Below are 24,066 nucleotides of genomic sequence, written 5' to 3'. Positions count from 1 at the left end.
TCATGCTCCTTGTCATACCCATTCCAGAGCTAAGTTTGATGAGCTGGAATATTGTTAGTCATCAGAGCAGAGGGAAAGGGCTCTGGAGGGCCTAACACTGGCAGTCAAATGCTCTGTCCCAGAAGTGACACATATCATTTCCATTCACAACCTATTGACCAGACCTGAATGCATGATCCTGCCCAGCCACAATGGAGAAATATAATGCTTTCATTTGTCTGAAAAGCAGAGAACCTGAAATATTTGATGAACTCGGCATTATGACCTCTACAGAAGTCCCAGGTTCCCTTTCTGTCTGAAAATCACTGTTTTAAAACCACACTGACAAAAAATAGGATGAATGTGATAAATAGTATCAGAAGGCATCGTGGCTAGGATGCAGCTCCAGCTAGCAAGGCTGATTACAGCCCTCAATGAATTTTCCTCGTTGAACTAAATTTAAGTTTGGGAAGAGAAATATAATCCCCTAGAAAAAAATCAAACTGAACAAATCTAAACGTGGATAACAAACGACCGTTCTGATGACTACCACACTTATAATATTGTTGGGATCAGGGAGAGGTTTCTGAATTTGATTTGTGTCCAAGGCAGAACAAGCTTATCTTTTGAGATAATTAAGAAGAAAAAAGGGATTGAGACAAATAAGGTTTGTAAATATGTAGTGTAATGAAGGAAAACTTGGTTGAAGATAAAGAGTATTTCATAACTAAGAAATACCTGGGTGTATAATTGAAAACTACGCCTCTCTTAAGTGGCTCGGAATTACACTCTGCACTGGGCATGATATTATTGTGTGACATGGGGTAAGGGGATAGGGGCACTTAGCTCTCATGGGAAATTTAGCAGATACTAGAAATAAAATACTGCTGTTAGTATATTAAGATGGAGTAATATAGATTGATATTGCTGATCAGTTGCATGAATTGTATCCTCCAAGATTCATACTTTGAAGATGGAAATAGCATTTTTAAAGAGTTAATTAAAGTAAAATGAGATCATTGCACTGGGCCTTAATCCAATATTATTGATATTCTTAAAAGAAAAGGAGATTAGGACACAGACAGAGAGGGAAGACCATGCTAAGACACACAGAAAAGATGGCCATCCATAAACCAAGGAGAGAGGCCTCAGAAGAAATTAACCCTGCCAACACCTTTCCCTTAGACTTCTAGCCTCCAGAACTGTGAACATTTGGAGTTTGACCTTCCCTCCTAACAGGGCCCACATCATGACAATTTCTAACTGACATCAGATTGCTGGCCCCACCTCTAGGGGCCTTTTTTGTCTTAATGATTGATCTGGTACTGAGGGTAGCCCATTTAGTATTTATTTGCTTATTTTTTTCACAGTTTTCAAATCTAAGTCTATCTTGGGAAGCAGATCAGATAAGCATTATAATCCCCATTGTATATATACATGAAATAGTTAAATTGCTTAGCTTTTTATTACAGTCAGTTCAGAGCTGATAAGAGCATACAGGCTCCACGACCCCAGGAGAAGTTTCCTTTCACAAGGCTACGCTATTTTACTTTGTCCAGTGGTAATAAACATTCAGTGCTTGTATTTGTCTTTTCAGTGAGACTGTGCAAGCTAAAAGAGTGCCTTTTTGAAACTGATATTCAAGGATCAGATAATCAGAGAAATAGAAAACAACTTCTACCAAAGCTTGCCAGTGGCTCACCCCTTCTTCACTTCATGTTATTTCTTAACTTCTTTCTTTCTTCCTAGAATCTCATACAGATTTTTCCAAACCTAGACTGTGCCTCCACTGAACAGTGGCTAAGCTTAGAATTATTCCAAGAAAATCAAAGAAAAATCAAGTATCACCTTCTTATATTTGGGGGTATTTCCACCCTTTTAGCATCTCACTGCCAAGGTGGTCAATCAAGGTCAAACTGGAATTGTTGGCATCCATTGAGTAGAAACACATGAACTTCTAAATCTTTGTCAAGACTAGGATGGCTGCTGGCAGGGGAAGCTTAAAACAACAGACCTCACTTATATGGCCCCATTTAGTGTATTCCTTCTACCGGAAGTAGAAGCCGAAGATGAGAGAATTATGCTTCTTTGAAATTATGTATCTGTCAATATGATGAGGCCACATTATCTGGACAGACCTGGACAGGTATGGCCTGATAATTTCCTTGAGGAAAGATGTTTTGTTACTAATGTTGACCCTTATTCCCCGGGATTCTGACTCCTAAAGCTTATAGTGCATCTGATACTGGACACTTTATCATGAATTAATTCATCTCAGACTTGGAGAATTCACTCTGGCAGGGGTCATTACAAGGAGAATAAAGGAAACTCTTAAATTGACTGGCTCCATAAACTCAGTCAGTTCATATATTGGGTGCTTCTGTGGTAACTCTGTCTAAATTTGTACTTTATAATCAAATGACAAGTGTCCATGCTTTAGCTATGATCAGAAAATGGCCATTGCCTTATGCTTTCCTTCCCATTAGACTGGCCTCATTGTAATGAGAGTTACTATAAATGTTTCACACAAATAATTAGATATATAAGTAGAAGTGTGGGAACCCTGGATATCAAATTTCCTTAATCCCCCAGCTCTAAGTGGCTTCCCTTTTCCAGAATAGGTGGCCAGTCTCAGTGAGCATTCTAATCCATTTACTGCCCATACATGTTTGCAGACATGAGTATTATAACAATGCCAACAACTATAGAATGGATTATAATTGCCAAGAGCTTTTGTGAACATAGCCTTATTTGAGCCTGCCAGTAGCTCTGTAAGCTGAATAAGGCAGGTGTGTTCAGCCCCATTCTTAAAAGGGAATGCTGAGACCCAGCATGATAAAGCAACTTTCCCAAGGAATAAACTATTAGTGTAACCAGATCTAGAATCCAGGTGTGATGGTTAAGTTGACAGGGCCACAGGTGCTCAGATATTTGGTCCAACATTATTCTGGGTGTACCTGTGAGAGTGTTTCTGGATGAGATTAATATTTGAATCAGTAGACTGAGTAAAGCAGATTGCTCTTTTTAATGTGGGTGGGCCTCATCCAATCAGTTGAAGGACTGCCTAGGGAAAAAAGGCTAAGGAGGAATGCCTGCTACCTGACCGCCTTTGAGCTGGGACATCATTTTTTTTCCTGCATTCAGACTTAAAGCTGAAATATCAGCTCTTCTTGAGTCTTGAGCCGGCCAGCATCTGGACTGGAGCTACACCATTGGCTCTCCAGGGTCTCCAGCTTTCCCACTGCAGATCTCAGAACTTGCCACCCTCCAAAATCACCAGACCAATTCCTCATGATTAATCTCCTTATATACATCCTATTGCTTGTCTTTCTCTGGAGAACCCCAGTACACCAGGTCTTTTAATTTGATGAGGGCTCTTTCCCTGACATCTTCTCTGGGTACTGGTACCTAGGGAGAAAATTATAGGCAGTTCCTGTAATAGGAAAAAACATTAGTAAAAAATTAGTGAAACCCAAATACGTTCTATACTAAATAGAATTGTACCAATTTTAATTTCTTAGTTTTGATAAATGTTCCATGGCTGTGTAAGATATTCTAAGGGGAAACTGGATGAAGGACAATGGGAAGTATTTTTGCAACCTTCTTTAAATATAAAACTATCTAAAAAGAATTAACTGTGGAAACGTAAACTAGTTCAACCATTGTGGAAAGCAATATTGGGGTTCCTCAAAAACTAAAAATAGAAATACCATTTGACCCAGGAATTCCACTCCTAGGAATTTACCCAAAGGAAACAACTTCTCAGACTCAAAAAGACATATGAACCCCTATGTTTACTGCAACACTGTTTATAATAGCCAAGATATGGAAGCAACCTAAGTGTCCGTCAGTAGAAGAATGGATAAAGAAGATGTGGTACATATACACAATGGAATACTATTCAGCCATAAGAAAGAAACAAATCCTACCATTTGCAACAACATGGATGGAGCTAAAGGAAATGCTCAGTGAAATAAGTTCAGGCAGAGAAAGACAAATACCAAATGATTTCCCTCATTTGTGGAGTGTAACAATGAAGCAAAACTGAAGGAACAAAATAGCAACAGACTCACAGACTCCAAGAAGAGACTAGTGGTTACCAAAGGGGGGGGTGGGGGAGGGCGGGTGGGGAGGGAGGGAGAAGGGGATTGTGGGGTATCATGATTGGTGCACATGGTGTGTGTGGGGTCATGGGGAAGACAGTGTAGCTCAGAGAAGACAAATAGGGACTCTGTGGCATCTTACTACACTGATGGACAGTGACTGTAATGAGGTATGGGGCAGGGGACTTGATAATAAGGGTGAATGTAATAACCACATTGTTTTTCTTGTGAAACCTTCATAAGAGTGTCTATCAATGATACCTTAATAATAAATAAATAAATAAATAAAAAGGATTAACTGGTGGTGTGAGGGGAAAAAGGATGGTGGAATAGGAAGGCAAGGTGGAAACCTATACACACACTGAGGAAACAACTACAGCAAAAACAACTAACCTGAAAATGACCTGAAGACTGCAGGAAGCCCACCAGACCTGATGAAGAAGAGACCACACAGAGAAGGGTAAAGTGGTAAGGCCACTATCATCTGGGAAGCCAGCCCTTCCCCCACCCCAGCCCACAGTGGGAGGATGAGGAATGGAGCAGAGAGAGGATAAGGGCTCAGGAACTCTGCACACCTGTCCCTGGAAATCTGCTTTGGGAACATGAGTGTACATTGCATTAGGCCTTGGTGATTACTTAGTCGGACACCAGGGAGAGTTGGAGCACTCTGGGAGGCTGAGACTCCTGTCGCTCGTGGAGGACAGGCATGCTCCACTGGTCCCACTGAGACCCAAAATAGAGGTGGCAGTTAGATTTACCAGCAGTGTGAAGAGTGCCAGAGGGGCAAGTGTTGGACAGAGCTCTCTCTGAAGGAGAAAGGTCAGGTAGATGACACTTCCACAGCCCTCCATCAGCCCAAAATTTGCAGTGATTGTGGAAGCTCCAAATGCTCCATCCCCCTCACTGGAGGTTCAGCCCCAAGGTGCTTCCCTGCACAACCACCTGCTCAGCCCTCTAGGCCAAGCAACATCAGAGGGAGACTTTGCTGCTTGGCAGGCAGAGGGAAGCTTTCCCAAATTTCTTGGCCCTATCCAGCCCAACTGGCTAGGTATCTGCGGAAGCCAGCTCCAAATGCTCCTTTCTCCTCATGGAAAGCCCAGCCCAGTGCCCCGCCAGCACGTGCCCCTCTCACCACCCACCCCAGAGCTGGGTGACTGCCCTGCCCACCCTGTTAGCCCAGCAGCACCGCCAATGCTGCAGGGTAGGCAGAGGGTGGCTCCACCCACAGTGATCCCAGCAGAAGTGCCACTGCTCAGCTCACAAAGGTCCAACTGAGGTGAACTGCCATCCGTAACGGGCTGAAATAAACTACTGCTGGAAGACAGACAGAAAGGTGGCCCTGGCCATAGCCCCAACAGCAACTGCGCCTCCACCACAAAGGAGAACCAGGCACTGGAGAGTAAAGAGTCTTGAGCTTCTGGGTACCACAGGACACCTTCTACATAAAGCCATTACTCTCTAGACCAGGAAGCACAGTGGATCTAATACAAAGGAAGAAACATAGAAATTCTGACAAAATGAGGAGGCAGAGGAATATGTTCCAAACAAAACTACAGGATAAGACACCAGAAAGAAGATTAAATGAAATGGAGATAACCAATCTTCTTGATAAAGATTTCAAAGTAACAGTCATAAATATGTTCAGTTATCTGTGGAAAAGTATTGATGGTCTCAGGGAAGACTTCAGCAAAAAGATAGAAGAGTTGAAAAAGGGCCAGTCAGAGCTGAAGAATACAGTAAATGACGTGAAATACACAATGGAGGGAATGAATAATAGATTGCTCCAAGTAGAGGAGACACTCAATGAGATGGAAATTAAAAACAAGCAACAATGAAGCTGAGGAACAGAAAGAAAAAAAGAATCTATGGAAATGAGAGGATGCTAAGAGAGCAGTGTGACAACTCCAAATGAAACAATATTCACATAATAGGGGTATTAGAAGGAGAAGAGAGAGACAAAGGGATAGCAAGTCTCTTTGAAGAAATAATTGCTGAAAACTTCCCAATCTAGGGAAGGACATATACACCCAGGTCCTGAAAGTACAAAGAGCCCCTAACAAAAGGAACCCCAGGATAATAACCCCAAGACATATAATAATTAAAATGACAAATATTAAGGATAAGGAGAGGGTATTGAAAGCAGTCAGAGAGAGAGAAAAGATTACTTATAAGGGGAACCCTATCAGTCTATCAGCAGATTTCTCAGCAGAAACTTTACAGGCCAGAAGGGAGTGGCATGAAATATTTAAGGTATTGAAACAGAAGGACTTTCAACCAAATATCCTCTCCTCAACAAGATTATCATTCAAAGGAGAGATTAAAAATTTCTCAGATAAATGGAGGTTGAAGGAATTTACAGCCACTAAACTGGCATTACAGGATATATTAAAGGAACTTCTGTACATGAAAATGTTCCTAAGCCTAAATAGTTTTCACCAGTGAAAATAAACCTACAGAAAGGTAGTAAACCAACTACTTACCAAGCAAGTACAAAATTGAAACAAAACAAAAGGAACACAAAAAAAGTAAAGGGACACACAAAAAATGCAGATTATGACATGTAATAAAGTGTAGAGGAAGAAGAATAATAAAAAAGAAGTACTTTGAGATTGTGTTTGAAATAGAGTGATCATCAACCTAATATAAACTGTCATATAGTTAGGAAACTATCCATGAACCTTATGGCAACCACAAACCTGAACCCAATAACAGATACACGAAAAATTGAAAAAGAGAAATCCTATCACAACACTAAAGGAAACCATCAAATAAAAAGAGAATAGTATAAGAGAAAGAAAGGAACAGAGAGGAACTACAAAAAAAAAACCCAGAAAACAATAAAATGGCAAAAGTACATACCTACTAATAATTACCTTAATTGTACATGCACTGATGCACCAATCAAAAGACACAGAGTATCAGAATGGATAAAGAAACCAGACCCATCTATATGCTGCCTACAAGAGACTCATTTCAGACCTAAAGACATACACAATCTGAAAGTGAAGGGATGGAAGATATTTTATGCAAATAACAGGGGAAAAAAAGGCAAGAGAAACAGTACTTATATCAGACAAAATAGACTTCAAAACAAAGAAAGTAACAAGAGACAAAGAAGTACACTACATAATGATAAAGGGATCAGTCCAACAAGAGGATGTAACCATTATAAATATCTATGCACCCAACATAGGAGAACCTAAATATATAAAACAAATACTAACAGAATTAAAGGGGGAAATAGACAGCAATTCCTTCATATTAGGATACTTTAACACACCACTTACATCAATACATAGATCAACCAGGCAAAAAATAAATAAGGAAACAGAGCACTGAACAACACATTATATCAGATGGACTTAACAGATAGCTACAGAACATTCCACCCAAAGAATCAGGATACATATTTTTCTCAACTGTACATGGAATGTTCTCCAGAATGGATCATATACTAGGCCATAAAAAGAGCCTCAATGAATTCGAAAAGATTGAAATTGTATCAAGCAACTTCTCAGACCACAATGGTATGAAACTAGAAATAAGTTACACAAAGAAAGCAAAAAAGCCCACAAACAGAGGGAAGCTAAACAACGTGCTTTAAAATAATCAATGGATCAATGAACAGATCAAAATAGAAGTCAAGCAACCCATGGAGACAATGAAAACAAAAATTCTATAGCCCCAAATTTGTGGCTGCTGCAAAGGCAGTTCTAAGAAGGAAGTACTAGCAATACAGGCCTACCTCAAGAAACAAAAACAATCCCAAATAAGTGGTCTAAACTCACAATTAAAGAAACTAAAAGAGAAGAACACATGAAACACTAAGTTAGTAGAAAGAGGAACAAAATAAAAATCAGAGCAAGAATAATATAGAAAAGAATAAAACAACAGAAAAAAATCTGTGAAATCAAGAAAATGTTCATTGAGAAAATACACAAAATATATAAACCTCTAGCCAGACTTATTTTTAAAAAGGAAGTATGCAAATAAACAAAGAAAGAATGGTCACAACAGATAACACAGAAATATAAAGAATTGTTAGAGAAGTCTATGAAAAATTATATGCCAATAAATAATTGGACAACCTAGAATAAATGGGCAAATTCCTAAAATAAACAACCTTCCAAGAATGACACAGGAAGAAACAGAAAATGTGAACAGACCAATTACCAGTAGCAAAATTGAATTGGTAATCAAAGAACTCCCAACAGAAGTCCAGGACCAAATGACTTCACAACTAAATTCTACCAAACATTTAAAGAAGAGCTCATGCCTATCCTTCTTAAAGTACTCCAAAAAGTAGAAGAGGAAAGAATACTTCCAAACTCATCACTCTAATACCAAAACCAGACAAAGATACTACAAAAAAAAATTACAGACAAATCTGACTGATAAACAGAGGCAAAAATCCTCAATAAACAATTAGCAAACTGAATTAAAAAATACATCAAAAAGATTATCCATCATGACCAAGTGGGATTTATTCCAGGGATGGAAGAATGGTACAATATTTGTAAATCAACCAATGTGATACACCACACTAACAAAAAGAAGGATAAAAACCACATGGTCATATCAATAGATGCTGAAAAAGCATTTGATAAAATTCAACATCTATTCATGATAAGAACTCTCAAAAAATGGGCATAGAGGGAAGGTACCTCAATATAATAAAGGCCATATGTCACAACCCACAGCTAACATCATAATTAATGGTGAAAAGCTGAAAGCTTTTCCTCTAAGATCAGGACCAAGACAAGGATGTCCACTCTCACCACTTTTATTCAACATGGTACTGGAGGTCCTAGCCACAGCAATCAGACAAGATAAAGATATAAAAGGCATCCTAATTGGTAAAGAAAAACTGGCATTATTTGCAGATGACATGATATTATATATAGAAAACCCTAAAGACTCCACCAAAAAACTATTCGAACTAATGACTAAATTCAGCAAAGTTGCAGGATACAAAATTAATACACAGAAGTCTGTTGCATTCCTATATACTAACAACAAACTAGCAGAAAGAGAAATGAGGAAAACAGCTCCATTTACAATTGCATCAAAAAGAATAAAATACCTAGGAATAAACCTAACCAAGAAGGTAAAAGACCTGTAGTCTGACAACTATAAGACACCTATGAATTAAATTAGATAAAAATAAATGGAAATCTATCCCACACTCATGGATAGAAAGAATTACTATTGTGAAAATTGTCATCCTGTCATAAGCAATTTACCAATTAAATGCAATCCTGATCAAAATACCAAGGGTATTTTTCAATGAACTAAAGCAAATGATCCTAAAATTCATATGGAACCACAAAAGACCCTAAATAGCCAAAGCAGTCCTGAGAAAGATTATGCTCCCTGACTTCAAGCTCTACTACAAAGCTACAGTAATCAAAACAGTATGGTACCGGCAGAAGAACAGACCCATAGATCAATGAAACAGTAGAGATCCCAGATATAAACCCACACATATATGGTCAATTAATATACGATAAAGGAGCCATTAATATACAATGGAGAAAAGACAGCCTCTTCAACAACTGGTGTTGGCAAAACTGGACAACTATATTCAAGAGAATGAAACTGGGTTACTGTTTAACTCCATATACAAAAGTAAACTCAAAATGAATCAAAGAACTGAATGTAAGTCATGAAACCATAAAATTCTTAGAAGAAAACACAGGCAAAACCTCTTGAATATAAACATGAGCAACTTTTTCCTAGACATATCTCCTTGGGTAATGGAAACAAAATCCAAAATGAACAAGTGAGACTACATCAAACTAAAAAGCTTCTGTACAGCAAAGGATACCATCAGCAGAACAAAAAGGCAGTCTACAGAATGGGAGAATATATTGGTAAATGATTTATCTGATAAGGGGTTAATATCCAAAATATATAAAGAACACATATACCTCAACACCCAAAAAACAAATAACCCAATTAAAAAATGGGTGGAAGACCTGAAAAGATATTTTTCCAAAGAAGAAATACAGATGGCTAACAGGCACATGAAAAGATGCTCCACATCGCTAATCACCAGGGAAATGCAAATCAAAACCATAATGAGGTATCATCTCACACCAGTTAGAATGGCCACTATGCAAAAGACAAGAAATAATAAATGTTGGCAAGGATGTGGACTGTTGGTGGGAATGTAAATTGGTGCAGCCACTGTGGAAAGCAATATGGAGTTTCCTCAAAAAACTAAAAATAGAAATACCATACAACTCAGTAATTCTACTTTCAGTAATTTAGCCAAAGAAAATAAAACTCTTGATTTGAAAAAATATATGCACCCCTATGTTTATGGCCTCATTATTTACAATAGCCAAAATATGGAAGCAACCAAAGTGTTCATCAACAGATAAATGGATAAAGATGTGGTACATATACACAACCCATTATTATTCAGCCATAAAAAAAAAAGTCATCCACCACAACATGGATGGAACTACAGGGTATTATGCTAAGTGAAATAAGCCTGGTGGAGAAAGACAAATACCATTTCACTTATTGTGGAATATAAAAGCAAAACAAAATGAACAAAACAGTAGTAAACTCAAGACACTGAGAAGTGGTTACCATGGGGGAGGGGTTAGGGTGATTGAGTAGGGAGGGTGAGGGAGATAAAAGGGCACAAAAATTCTCAATCATAAGTTGGTCACAGGGATGGTAGAACAGCATGAAGAACATAGCCAATGATCCTGTAACATCTTCCTATGTCAACAGAGAGTAACTGCACCAGTGGAGGTGAGGCCTTAGTAATATGCGTAACTGTTGAATCACTGTGTTGTATACTTGAAACCAATATAAGATTGTGTATCAATGATACTTCAAGAAAAAGAATTAACTGTTGTAAGAAGCCAGCTGAATATCAGTAATTTCATATAGTTCAAGTTAATGCTAAGAAACAACCAAAACTGAAGAGCTAAAACTACACTAATACATTATCATAACATGCTGCAAAGATACTTGGTTGGGAGCAACTTTTGCATCAAGATTAGAGCCTGCAGAAACAATTAAACTCAAATATAATACTCCATTGAAATGATTTGACTGACACAGATTTCAAAGTGTCAGGTGCCACTAGTACCAGGAAAAACACAGCAATGAGTGACAGATTTCCATTGGTCATGTTATTACAAAGGCCTGGGCATTGGGTCAGCCACCTTCCTCTATCCCCACTTCCATGCCAACATGAGGAACTTCAGGGGAGTTAGGATGGTCCAGGTCCCAACACAGAAGCTGCAGAACAGCAAGGCCCCTCCCAGCAGCTGTGTCATACTAAGGTGGTGTTAAGTTTCTAAGAAAAGAACTAGAAACAGGTGCACAGATGACTCTAGATGATTGTCCTACAATTGGTGCCAAGTAAGTACATTGCCCCTTACCACAGATGTTCAACAGCGAACCAGACTCTAGGTCAACTGTTCAGCTGGGCACTGTGGAAGATTTTCTCTGTAAGGGGATTTCAGGGAACAATAAACCAGTAAACTCCAAAATTACACTCAATACCCCAAACAGCCATTTACAGCTGCTTCTTTTTACTGAGTGACCAGCAAGTGTCTCTCTTCAGAGGTGGGTTGCCTTTCATGCAGCTGAAGTACCAGTATGTTTATTGCATTTAAGGTGTCACTTAATTGAGTTAATCTAACTTCTAGAGGTGAGCAATTTACTATTTAATGTCAGACTTCTTTTCATTTGCCACAGCGGTGTCATTGTTTATAATTATTCAGTGTTGTTCCTTTTAACTTAATGCTGCTTAACAAGGTTTTGCTGAGAATCAGTTCTATTTCAATTCCCAATTATCCAAATATACCAGAATGTTTAAAAATTAAAATATGTTAGTTTCTCAGAATGGGTAGGCTTGCACATGTCAGTGATTATTATATAAATACCTGGCCTGACTTTGTATATTCTCTGCATTGATTCTTATGTTAGAGATACACTTCTACAGTTCTAAATTTGAATGAGGCCCTTAGATAAATCCAGACCCTAAGTCATTGGATAGTACCGTAAGTCATTTATGTCAGGATTAGAGAATGGTGGGGGGATGATGCTCCCTGACTTTAAGCTCTACTTACTACAAAGTCACAGTAATCAAGACAATTTGGTACCGGCACAAGAACAGAGCCATAGACCAAAGGAACAGACTAGAGAGCCCTGCTATAAACCCAGTCATATATGGTTAATTAATAATGATAAAGGAGCCATTGATATACAATGGGGAAATGACAGCCTCTTCAACAACTGGTGTTGGCAAAACTGGACAGCTACAAGCAAGAGAATGAAACTGGATTATTGTTTAACCCCATACACAAAAGTAAACTCAAAATGAATCAAAGACCTGAATGTAAGTCAGGAAACCATAAAACTCTTAGAAGATAACATAGGCTGAATATAAACCCGAGCAACTTTTTCCTCAACACATCTCCTGGGGCAAGGGAAACAAAAGCAAAAATGAACAAATGGGACCTTATCAAGTTAAAAAGCTTCTGTACAGCAAAGGACACCATCAGTAGAACAAAAAGGCATCCTACAGTATGGGAGAATATATTTGTAAACAACACATCTGACAAGGGGTTAACATCCAAAATATATAAAGAACTCACACGCTTCCACAACCAAGAAGCAAATAACCCAACTAAAAAATGGGTGGAGGATATGAACAGACAACTCTCCAAGGAAGAAATTCAGATGGCCAGCAGGCACATGGAAAGATGCTCCACATCACTAATTATCAGGGAAATGCAAATTAAAACCACGAGGTATCACCTCACACCAGTAATGATGGCCAGCATCAAAAAGACTAACAACGAATGCTGGTGAGGATGCAGAAAATGGGAAACCCTCCCTCCTACACTGCTGGTGGGAATGTAAACTAATTCAACCATTGTGGAAAGCAATATGGAGGTTCCTCAAAAAACTAAAAATAGAAATACAATTTGACCTGGGAATTCCACTTCTAGGAATTTACCCAAAGAATACAAGTTCTCAGATTCAAAAAGACATATGCACTCCTGTTTATCGCAGCACTATTTACAATAGCCAAGATATGGATGCAACCTAAGATATGGATGCAAGATATGGATGCATTCATCAGTAGATGAATGGATTAAGAAGAAGTGGTACATACACACAATGGAATACTATTCAGCTATAAGAAACAAATCCTACTATTTGCAACATGGATGGAGATGAAGGGTATTATGCTCAGTGAAAAAAGCCAGGCAGAGAAAGAAAAGTGCCAAATGATTTCCCTCATTTGTGGAGTATAACAATGAAGCAAAACTGAAGGAACAAAACAGCAGCTGACTCACAAACTCTAAGAAGGGACTAATGGTTACCAAAGGGGAGGGTGGGAAAAGTGGATTGAGAAGTATTATGATTAGTACACATGATGGGGTGGAGGATGATCATGGGCAAGACAGAGTAGCACAGAGAAGACAAGTTGTGACTTTGTGGCATCTCATTACGCTGATGGACAGTGACTGCAATGGAGTATGGAGGAGGGGCTTGATAATATGGGTGAATATAGTAACTACATTGTTTTTCATGTGAAACCTTCATAAGAGTGTACTTATCAGTAATACCTTAATAAAATCTTTAAATAAAAAAAGATTTGAGAATGGTTTTCAGCAAATGCAATCAACCAATTATAAATACCAAAGGAATTTCTTTATTGTAAACAAGATATAAAGTACAACAAAAGAAGTATTGTGCAAATTCTAAATCACAAGGATTTTTTTTATTAAAAGAAAACTCTTTTTTGTTTTCCAAGGAAGGGCCCAAGTTTTGATGTCAGAAATCTACACCCAATATAAAGATGTTAAATTGGAAGATATAGTGACAATTTCACTATATATTTTAAACAACTCACTTTTGACTTACCACTGTGTATATCATCATCCCACAGACTATAACAGAAATACTGTTAACAAAAGTGAATGTTCAATTTTTCTATCCACCTAGTTCCACATCCCCCCAAAAAAACTCCTATAAATTAACAGGACAAAATTTGTCCATTTGTGAATAACAGTCATTAACTTTCTAATTCAATAAAGCATGTGTTATATCCTCATAACATAAGGATACTTTACTGATGACATAAGCCATCTTTTTCAAGGAGTTATCTAAAATTCTTGATATCCCTTCTTTACAATATATAATTTCATCTTTGAATTTTTTTTTCTTTGCTAAACAAAGTGCAGTGTATCTTAAAGTCTACAGAAAACACACTGGTATACAATTTCCAAATCTACACAAGAAACTGCAGGCAAACTAAAGTTCAAAGCATAATAAAATGCCTAGATATAGTCATTTGTTAAACTTTCAAAATAAAAATGCAAAGATATTGTAGCTACACTTCAAAGCAATTAAATTATTGAGGATTCCAATTTGTTGGGGCCCTCTTTAGCAATATACAGATGCTCAATTCCAAATATAAGTAATAGTGAAAAAACGCTAGTTCTAGATATATTTAACAACTAAGTCCACAAAGTTGATTGGAAAGACTAGGAATAGTAAACAAGATAACTCTAGGAAAAGATGACAATATTCATAATAATGCAGATCAATTTTCCATCTCCGTCTCTGTACCGTAATGTTTATTTCCAGTCTCTGCTCTTGAAACCAGTGCTTTAGAAGAATCACATTGAAAAGTTGGTCTCAAATATAAATGGTGAAGTAATAAACTGTTCACACAAATTCAAAATCTGTGCCACCTGCATTGCCCTTATCTGAAACCTTCAAAGAAAGATTTAAAGGAATAACAACTTTCTCATCTCTCTCACGTGGTAAGCAATGAATCCTGCCACTCTGCGACCTGCCTGTGGCTTCAGCACTTCTTGTCATCTAACCCCGGCTGGGCCTTCTCCCCAGACTGTGGGGCTTCCGATTTTAGGCCCCACCGGAGTGCCACAGACTTGCAGTGGCAGCATTTTTCTATCACCACTGGCTCCTGGCCGTGACCAAAGTTAGTTCTGATTCTTCACCTTGTCATCTGTCACTGTGTAGCAGCAGGGGTTGGAGGTAGAGCGATGTCATTTAACTTGCTCACTTCCATCTGCCAGTTTGGTAGCTTCTTGGCTGACAGATGGCGCCGGGCATGCTTGGTCAAGTGGTCACTCCTCATGAACCGCCGGTCACACATGGGACAGGCAAATTTCTTCTCCCCTGTGTGGGTTCGTCGGTGTCTGGACAGTTCATCAGAACGTGCAAACCTCCTTTCACAACCTTTCCAGCTACAGCTAAAAGGCTTTTCTCCTGAAACAAAGAAAAATTCAGATTATTGTTACTATGCATTTATTTGATCGAGGTAAATTATGTATTTAAATTATAGCTAAAGATGCACACTTTAAAATGTCTTAGGAGTCACATTTTAAAATAGTAAAAGCTGCTAAATAAACTATCAAGTATTTTATGTGTATCACTCAATACACCAACTTTTTCTCTCAAGTTTATTAAAAATCATCCCTTTATAAAAGAAGCCAAAAACAAAAAAAGTTTTCTGATCTCAGCTTTATTTCACAAGATTTAAACATACTTTAATAAAGTAACTACTCAGACATTTAAAGACCCATCATTGGAGAAATTAAAAACAAAAACACCGTGATGAAATATTTCGGAGGACCTTGCTCTGGTAAATATCTACCGAGCTGGCTAATAAGCTAAGTTCTTCTTGACATGCCTGCCTTACACTTGGTGATCACTGCCAAAAAAAATCTTCATCTAAATTTCTAAGACATAAGAAAGGGTTGGTACCTGTATGTGTTCTCATATGGGCTTTCAGATGAGAACTTTTAAAGTAGGTCTTGCCACATCCTGGGTGGCTACAGATGTGACTTCTTATCCTCGATGAGTCAATCTGAGGAGCGACTTTTGCTGCCGAAGGGGGAAACCCTGGAGCCGGGGCAATGGGAGACAGTCTGGTGCCGTTTGGGCTCATCACTGGAGGCTTCGGGTTCTGGACAACAGGCTGGGGAACGACAAACATGACGGCTCCTTTGGGCACCTGAGCGCCCATGAACACAACAGGTGGGCAGACGGCTGGTGGCTGGCTGGGTGGAGTGCTGGGAACCACTGTTGTTACGACAGGGTTGTTTGCAGGAAGGGGAACCATCTGACAGAGGACTGGCATGGGTGGCACCCCCCCTGCTGATAACGCTGGTGGAGAGACCAACACTGACTTTTGCTGTGGGGACACGGGGGCTGGCTGAGATCTACAGATGACCGTCTCTGAGGAAGGCACAGAAAAGTCATAAAGTGCAGCATTTGCTTTCTCATCAGCATCTGCCACTGTGTTTCTCTCACATTTGGATCTGTTTGGTGACACAGCTGCACAAGGTATGTTTTTTCTTGCAGCCTCAACATTTAGGTGGGTTCTTCTCCTAAAAGAATTGTCCTGATAGTTGAGGATGCTGGCTGCTTTCACTGGGCATGATCGGTGGTTACACAGTTGGGCGTCAGCTGTATGACGAATTACACTTGTTGCCTGAGCCTTGGGGAGTTTGGGGGCAGGTACTGGACTCTTATCTTCCTCTTTGAAAGGTGCAGCAATGTGAGGTTTGGCAGTATCTGAAAATGATTTGAAGTGTCCAGTAGATGGCACTGGTCCCATCAGATTGGAGGGTTCAAAGTCAGAAGGACTGTAAGGCGGAGTCAAACACTACAGAGAAGAGAAATAAATATACAGGAAACTGAGAAATTTATTATAAGAAATTCTATCATTTACATTCATCTTAAAAACAATAATACTTACAAATGCTGGGATAGTATGAAAATCTGGTGTACCAGGGAGCAGATTCTCTTCCTCTGACATATCAGACACTGGAGTAACAGGTCTGTTTTCAATGTATTTCTTAAAATCAGACTTCCAACTGCAGCTCATAGACATAAGTGCTTCTACAGCTTCAAAATCACTTTTCTCTGCAGTTTTGTTCCAGAAATACACACTTTCTTTTAATCTTTCAGAAATCACTTCCATTCTTTCCTCCTGTAAAAACAAGATTAACTGCTTATAAGCTTATTTTTGTCATCCAAGTAACAATGTATTTTTCTTTACAATTTACATAACTGTCCAAGTTATAATCTGAAATAATTTTTTCTCTAACCCCTAACTCTGATGTTAGTGGTGATGAAATCTTCCTTATTCTTCCTCACATTCAGGCTTTACTGATACTCCTGCAAAGTAGAGAGGAGCACGTTATTATCACTAAGAGGACCAAGGCCAAATGTATCTATGTACTTGTGATCCAAAAAGGAGAAGCACTTGGCTTAGAAAAAAATAAGTTTTATATTCTTCCCAGAATAATCACCTGCAACTGGGTTCAGACAAAATAGCTCAAGGCAGGCTCCACAAGTTCTTTTTCCACTAGTAGAGGTAACCTGTGAGGTCTTTGAGATGACTTCCCAATTGAAAAACGAAACAGGCCCGAACTTCCTTAAAAAGGTAGAGTGTAGTGGACAGAGCTCTGGCCTGTTGATATCTGTCTGACCTTTGGAAAGTCACTTTACACTTTGGATAAAATCAACAGGGTAAGGAATCTTCAGAGTCAAATTAGTGTACTGAGTTATTGAAATCTAAAATTTTTTGGTAACTTGATCATCTATGGTAAAAAAAAAATAAAGTGAAATATGTGGGAAAACCCCATGGTTTGCTATGCACAACTATGACCAACTAATGCAACATACAAAAAAGCGGATAATTAGAAAATATAATATTCTATTCGGAATTCGCAAAAACCCCAAATGTAAAAATCTGCAATAGTCAAAACCATTTAATTTTTTTAAAAACTGCTTGATGGCGTAAAGTAAGTTTTGTATTTATTTACATAGCTCCTATCAAGAGTTTAATGCTTCATATTGAAGGCCCTGAAACTCCATTTTTTCCATTTCCCGTTAATGTGATCCTTTCCTTTTGGTTAAAGTAGAGATAATGTAAATATGCCAAAGGAAAAACTTTTTTTACGTTGCAAGGTTATTATTAAAAAATGCATAAACCCTTCCTGATGAAATCCTTAGGAAACCAGCCATTGCTATTGAAATGTCGCTAATAATGCAATTGCATAATCGCGCCCGCCTTTACGTAAGCTGCAATGGACAGCGCATGTATGCGTGAAAGCTTCGATACCAAAGAAAGGAAGGGTAAAAAGAGAAAATGCAGGTAGCAGGGAAGCAGAGGGTTAGCTGAGAAGGGCAGGAAGACAAGGGAGGGGAAGAAGGGGAAGCGCGGGCAAGGCGCGGGCGGGGAAGCAGACGAGGGGCGGAGGCGGACGGCGGGGGAGATCCTCGCTGGCGGGGACAGACGGATGGGGCCGCCCTAACCTCAATGAGGCTCGCGAGTGAGTCACTGGGAACATTCCTCGCAGTTCGCACGTCCCCGCGTCCCTGCCCCCGCCATTCGCCAGCCGGCTGGGCGGCCGGGGCCTGGATTGGTCGGGCCGCGAAGGGCGGGGGCGTGGGGGAGGAGGGGGCGAGGCATGTGAACAAAGCGTGATCAGCCGCGGCTCCGGGCAGCGCAGGAAACGTGAACTGGGAATTGCCGCGCCGTCACCTTTCACCTACTTCCTGAGCCCGCGGGCCCCCGCCCTCGCGCCGGCCCGGGGGAGGGGCCGCGGGCACCGCCGCCAACCGCCCGGCAGTGCGCGCCCCAGCTCGCAGGCAGGGGCGGGGCCGCAGGCGCCTAGCTCCGGCAGCGCCCGCCCCTTCCCGCTTCCAGCGAGCCGCCGTTCCCTTAGGAACCGACAGCGGGGCTGGGCCTCGCTCCCGCCCCTAGCGGAGGCCGGGGCTGGGTCACTCGGGGACGAGAAGTTCCCCGGGCGCACCCGCTCCCGACCCACCCCCGGCCTCCGCCTCAGCTGCCGGAGGAGGAGCCGGGTCCCCGCGGAAACCCGGCCTCCGCCCTCCTCCCGGCCGCAGCCCCCGGGGATCCGGCCGAGCCCTCGGCGCTTCCCGCCCACGCCGCCCGCGGGACCTCAGACCACCCCGTCTCTCCCTGCAGACGCGGCGCCCCCTCCCCGCGGTTTCCTGCAGCTCCGGCCCCCGCCCGTCGCGCGTCTCCAAGGGTTGCCAGACGTGCAGCCCCCACAGGCCCCAGCTCCAGACGCGCGGCCCCACGGCCTGCGGCTCCCGCCTCGACAATCATCCCCCGCGTCTCGCGGCCCCGGCTCTCCCCGCCCAGCTCCTGGGCCCCGCTTTCCACCCTCCCATCCCGGAGGCGGCTCCTGACACCCTCCAAGGGATCCTCAAAAGGCGATTACTTGCCCCCGCTAGGGATGAGAAGTCCCCTGCCGACGTCGGTGGGGGGCTAGTCCTCGTACTCCCTCGGCGGCCAGGGCCCGTGCCCACCTGACATTCCCCGGCGCCCACGCCGGGCGCCCCCTTCCCCAGCCCCCGGCTATCTGCTGAGTAGCCCCCGTCTTGCAAGTCCGTTCAGAACCCCAAAATGGAGAGCCCTCTCTCCTGTGGGCACCCATCCCTCAAATGCTCGCGAGCAGCCCCCCCCCCTCACCCCAGGTCGCATTCCTGATCCAGACGCCGGCGCCAGGTGCAGGGTGGTCCCCTTATTATCCTCCTCCCCTTCCACATTTCCCCCTGCCGTCGCTTTCGGAGCAGCAGCTCCCTTCTCACTCTTCCCGTCCCTCCTGTCATTCTCGCCCTCACCTGCCTCAAGTATCCCTGCAGGATGCCCCTTCCCTTATCACATCTTGAGCAAGACTGCTCTCCCTTCCACTCGAGATCCCACACTACGCCTCTCCTGACCCCGCCGCGACCCATCACGCCTTCACCAAGGTCCAGTCTGCAGGCACGACTGCGCTACAGCCCACGTCCTCAGGCAGGTCTGTAGTCTGGGACTTGGGGTTCGCGCCCCCGCTGGCCCCTCAGACGCGGAAAGGCAGGGAAGGCCAGGGGCATCCCCAGGTGACTTACCTCAGCGTGCTGGAGAGAAGCGCCGAAATTGAGCATGGTTGTCTGGCCGCCCGAGGCAAGCAGAACCGGCTGCTAGGCTGCCTGGCCACAGACCGGCGCCCAGAGACACTCGACGCCGTTCCCGCTGCCGCCGCGCTCCGCGCCGTCTGCCCCCTCCCCATTCAGGTAACTGCTCCGCCTGCCCCGCGCCGCGGGCGGGGGCGGAGGCGGAGCCTGAGGCTGACCAATCAGCGACAAAGGTGTGTGAGGCGCCGGCCAATGGGCTTGCGGGGCCACGCGTGATCAGCGGCTGCCCGGCAGCGTGAAGCTTGTGTCAGTGGAGCGTGTACACAATCCCCGGCCGCGAGTTCCTTCGGTCCTGCCCGAGGGAACTCCTGCTGCCACCTGGTTCAGTGACACCCCGCAACCCCTCGCCCACCCACCACTTGCCATTCCCCGCTCTGGCCTAGGGGGCGGTGCCGCGGGCGGGGGCCTAGCCAGGAGGCGTGGCAGCGGCGGCGTACCCAGGCACTGCGGAGGGCCAGCCCCACGTGGGAGGTGGGAAGGGATACCCGCTCCGCCCCGTCCCCTCCGCTAGGGGCCCCCCATCTCCACTAGCTGCGGAGTGGGCGGGACGCCAGGCAGCCGGGCGGGGATGTGGCGGCTGCAAGCCAGGGGGCCCCAGCCAAGAGATTTGCATTTGGAAGCGCCGTCCTCTAACGTGTCTGGCGAGAAAGCAGAGCCCGCTGACCAACTGAGCTGCATTTCTCGAGCATTTGCTGTGTTTCGCGTCGCTGAGCAGTGGGAAGCAACGGAGCGGGAAGGGGAGACTACCCTGTCACTAAACCAACACCTGCTCCTGCGCCCCAGCCTACACCCGGGCCTCGGGCGAGGGCGAGCCCTCCCCATCTGCAACCCTGGCAGCAGTGTCCGCCCCACCCATCCTTCCTCTAGGGCAGCCGAAAGAACGGTGTGGGGACTGCAGGAACCCCTGAGAACTGGATCAATGGGGTGGTGGGGAGCCGTAGGCCCGAGTTTTTCTCCTCTGGCGCCAACCCTAGGTTGCGGAATTGAGTTTTGAGCTAGATGTAAAGTTTAAGTTGGAAATCTACAAGCTGTTTCAAAGGTAGACTCCACCCCCACCCCGGGCCATGGCCTGCGGAAACGCCTTGCCTGGAAACTATTTGCGGGGATGGGGTACGCCTGAGGGTGGGATGCTGCCAGGATGCACACCGCGTCAGCTACACACCACCCCCTCCAAAGCACCCCCCTCCCTCCACTTCCTTACAACTCCCACCTCCGATCCGGTCTGGGGCCTCCTGATTGGCAGCCTGCGGCTCTGCTTTGGCTGCCTATTTGTCCCCTTTTGGCTTTTTGATATCCGTTCACAGCACGCTGTTGGCGAACTGGTTAGTGATAACCGGGCTTACAGCAAACAGAAGAGTTTATCTCCTTTGGACAGGCTGAACACGCGGCAAAAAAATCACTGCCCCTCTTGTGAGCTGTCTCACCTCTCTGTGTAACTGAAAGGCTAACGCAAGTGCCTTTTCTGGTAAGCACAGAATGAACATTAGAAGGGAATGATTTTCAAAACTGCCAAGTTTATGAACATCTCATGATTCTTCCTGGTATATTCAGATTAACTAGCAACATTAGTAATAATAATAATATGATTGACCAGGGCCAGAGACTCCTGAAGCTGGCGGGGAAAACGACTGAATGGCCTCCTGTCCCTCCCTCTCCTGAATTTGCTGGAAGAGTGCCAGTTCAGTGGCCCAGGCAGCTCTTCCTGTCTCCCTTCTACCCCCGTGCCCCACCCCCCACTTCTGTCTGCAGGGGTGTCCCTCCCTGCACACTTCCTTCCGCCTGGGCTGTCCCATCCTGTTGATGGGAGCCTGAGGGGCTGGAGCAGCTGGCCCTGGGCACCTGCTGCAGCAAAGGAAGCTTCCATCTGTGCCCAGCCACCAGGCCAGCCTTCCTTCCTGTCAGGGAGCCACCCCCACCAGTGGACACAACCAGCCCTCCAGGTCTGAGCCTGATCCCTTTCTCAGGAATGTTGAGCCTGCTGGCATGGTGCCCCAGCATGCTGAGAAGCAGGGAGCATTGATGGCTTGTGGGAGTGATTCAAAACAGGAAAGAAAAGAGAAAAGGGGTAGGAGGAACAGTGTGCTGGTGGCACAATTCCTAGAAATTCAGAGAAAGATCTTCCCCAGGCACCTGAGACTCAACATAGCCAACACTAAAATTTTAGTTTCTTCTCCTTTTATGGGCTCATAGTCTCCCACCCAGCCTTCGCCTTATCCCTCAAAGCCCTGGATCCAGTTGGTCCCCAAGTCTCAGCAGCTTTGTCTCAGAAATGTCTCCCTTTCCTCACATTTCTTTTCATTTCTACCCCCCAAATGTTGCTCTAAATCAGTCTGGCACCAACTTTTGCTTGGGATTAAATAATTTGCAATCTCCTCACCCAGCCTCCACCCTCACCCCATCTGGTTTCCAGTGCCCAAACTCTCCACATTGTGACCAGAGTGGCTTTTTGAAAATCATGATCCAATCATGACACTCCCTAGTCAAAAATGATCCTTTGCTCCTGCTGCCTAGGAGATAAAAGGCCATTCTATCCAGCGCTATAATCTGCCCCCAACTATTCTCCCTACCCTCCCGACCTCATCTCCCACCCAGACTCACCCTTGCCCCTCAGCCATAGCAAATGACTTGCTGTCCTTAAACATAGGTGCACCTTCATGGCTCTAAGCCATATCCTCATTCAATAAACGTTCTGTTGTTGCTTATGCACTCCAGTCAACAAATATTTTTTGAGCACCTACTTTGTGTTCTAGGCATTCGGGACAATAGCAATGAAAAGACAAGCCAGGTTCCTGCTCTCAGAAAAGTTCAACTGAGAAGACAAAAACAAGTGGAATATATATACGTATATATATGTGTGTGTGTGTATATATATAAATAATTGATCCTTGAACAGTGCAGGGTGTAGATGCTCTGACCTACCTACACAGTTGGAAATCTGCATGTAAATTTCAACTTCCTAAAAACAAAACTGCTGACAGTCTACTGTTGATCAGAAGCTTTACCAGTAACATAAATAGTTTATTAACACGTATTTTGTATGTTCTATGTATTATATACTGTATTCTTACAATAATAAAGCACACTAGAAAAAAACTGTTTTTCCAAATTGTTGCAAATCTCCAAAAATTTTCCAATATATTGAAAAACCCACACAGTTCAAAGCCATGTTGTTCAGGGGTCAACTGTGTACTTGAAAGGATAATTTTCAGCTGAAAGCCAAAAGAGAAGATAGGCAGATTCAGGGAGAGCATGCCTGAGCAGAGGGAACACCTACAGCAGAGTCCTGTAGCAGGAAGGAGCTTGCAGTGTGGCTAAAGGTGTAGAGGGTGCTGGGGACACAGAGAATGAGGCAGGAGGAGACAGACTACTGAGAAATTTATAGGCAGGCCACAGTATAAAATTCAGATTTTCTTTAAAGTGCAATGGGAGGCCATGGTGTCTCAGGAGAAATAACACATTTTAATCTTTGAATGGCTCCTTTGCCTTCCTCTGCTCCACTGCCACCTTGTTGAAGCTTTCATTGGTAACTCCAAGATGAATAAATTCATTGTTCTGCTCTGCTCCCATAGCACTTTTCCACACCTCCCTGCTGGATGCAGAGCACATATCACATCCTATTGCAAGAATTACTTTACAGTACTGAACCCTGCCCACGCTGCACCCAGATCTGAGCTCCTTCAAGATGGTGGCCATGTCACAATCAGCTTTCTGGTCCAGTGTCTGCTCTATATTATGTACTCAAAATTTTTTAATGGAGGAAATAAAACTGTAGGTTGTCTCTTAAGACCCACTGGAGTTACAGAGAGATGTGGACAAATGTATAGGGAGAAGTATGGATCCTTCTATACCTTTCCCTTAGCTTGCATCATTGCATCATTATCTCCTGTTCTTTACTCTTCCTACAGGATTTCATCCGGTCCTCTGGTTTCAAATACCACTTATACCCAGATGACTCCCAGACACTTTCCCAGGT

General features: G+C 43.2%; 1 protein-coding gene and 1 long non-coding RNA gene across 2 annotated transcripts; one reads left to right on the top strand and one right to left on the bottom strand.

Annotated features, from left to right (window-relative positions):
- Positions 1-13,753: 13,753 nt before the first annotated feature.
- KLF10 (KLF transcription factor 10) lies at positions 13,754-20,415 on the bottom strand. Its single transcript, XM_036876419.2, has 4 exons — positions 20,028-20,415; positions 16,858-17,091; positions 15,861-16,764; positions 13,754-15,362 (listed from the first exon to the last, which is right to left on the bottom strand). Exons 1-4 carry the CDS (start codon positions 20,061-20,063, stop codon positions 15,103-15,105), a joined length of 1,434 nt encoding a protein of 477 aa, XP_036732314.2. The 5' UTR covers positions 20,064-20,415; the 3' UTR covers positions 13,754-15,102.
- Positions 20,145-23,099, top strand: LOC130682848 (uncharacterized). The gene is made up of 3 exons (XR_008996225.1): positions 20,145-20,192; positions 21,469-21,558; positions 22,844-23,099. It is a non-coding gene; the product is annotated as an uncharacterized LOC130682848 (long non-coding RNA).
- Positions 23,100-24,066: the final 967 nt, after the last annotated feature.

The sequence above is a fragment of the Manis pentadactyla genome, chromosome 3 (genome assembly GCF_030020395.1).
Source record: "Manis pentadactyla isolate mManPen7 chromosome 3, mManPen7.hap1, whole genome shotgun sequence".
NCBI classification, from domain to species: Eukaryota; Metazoa; Chordata; class Mammalia; order Pholidota; family Manidae; genus Manis; species Manis pentadactyla.
Note: the sequence above shows the minus strand (reverse complement) of the source record. Positions and strands in the feature narration are given on the sequence as shown.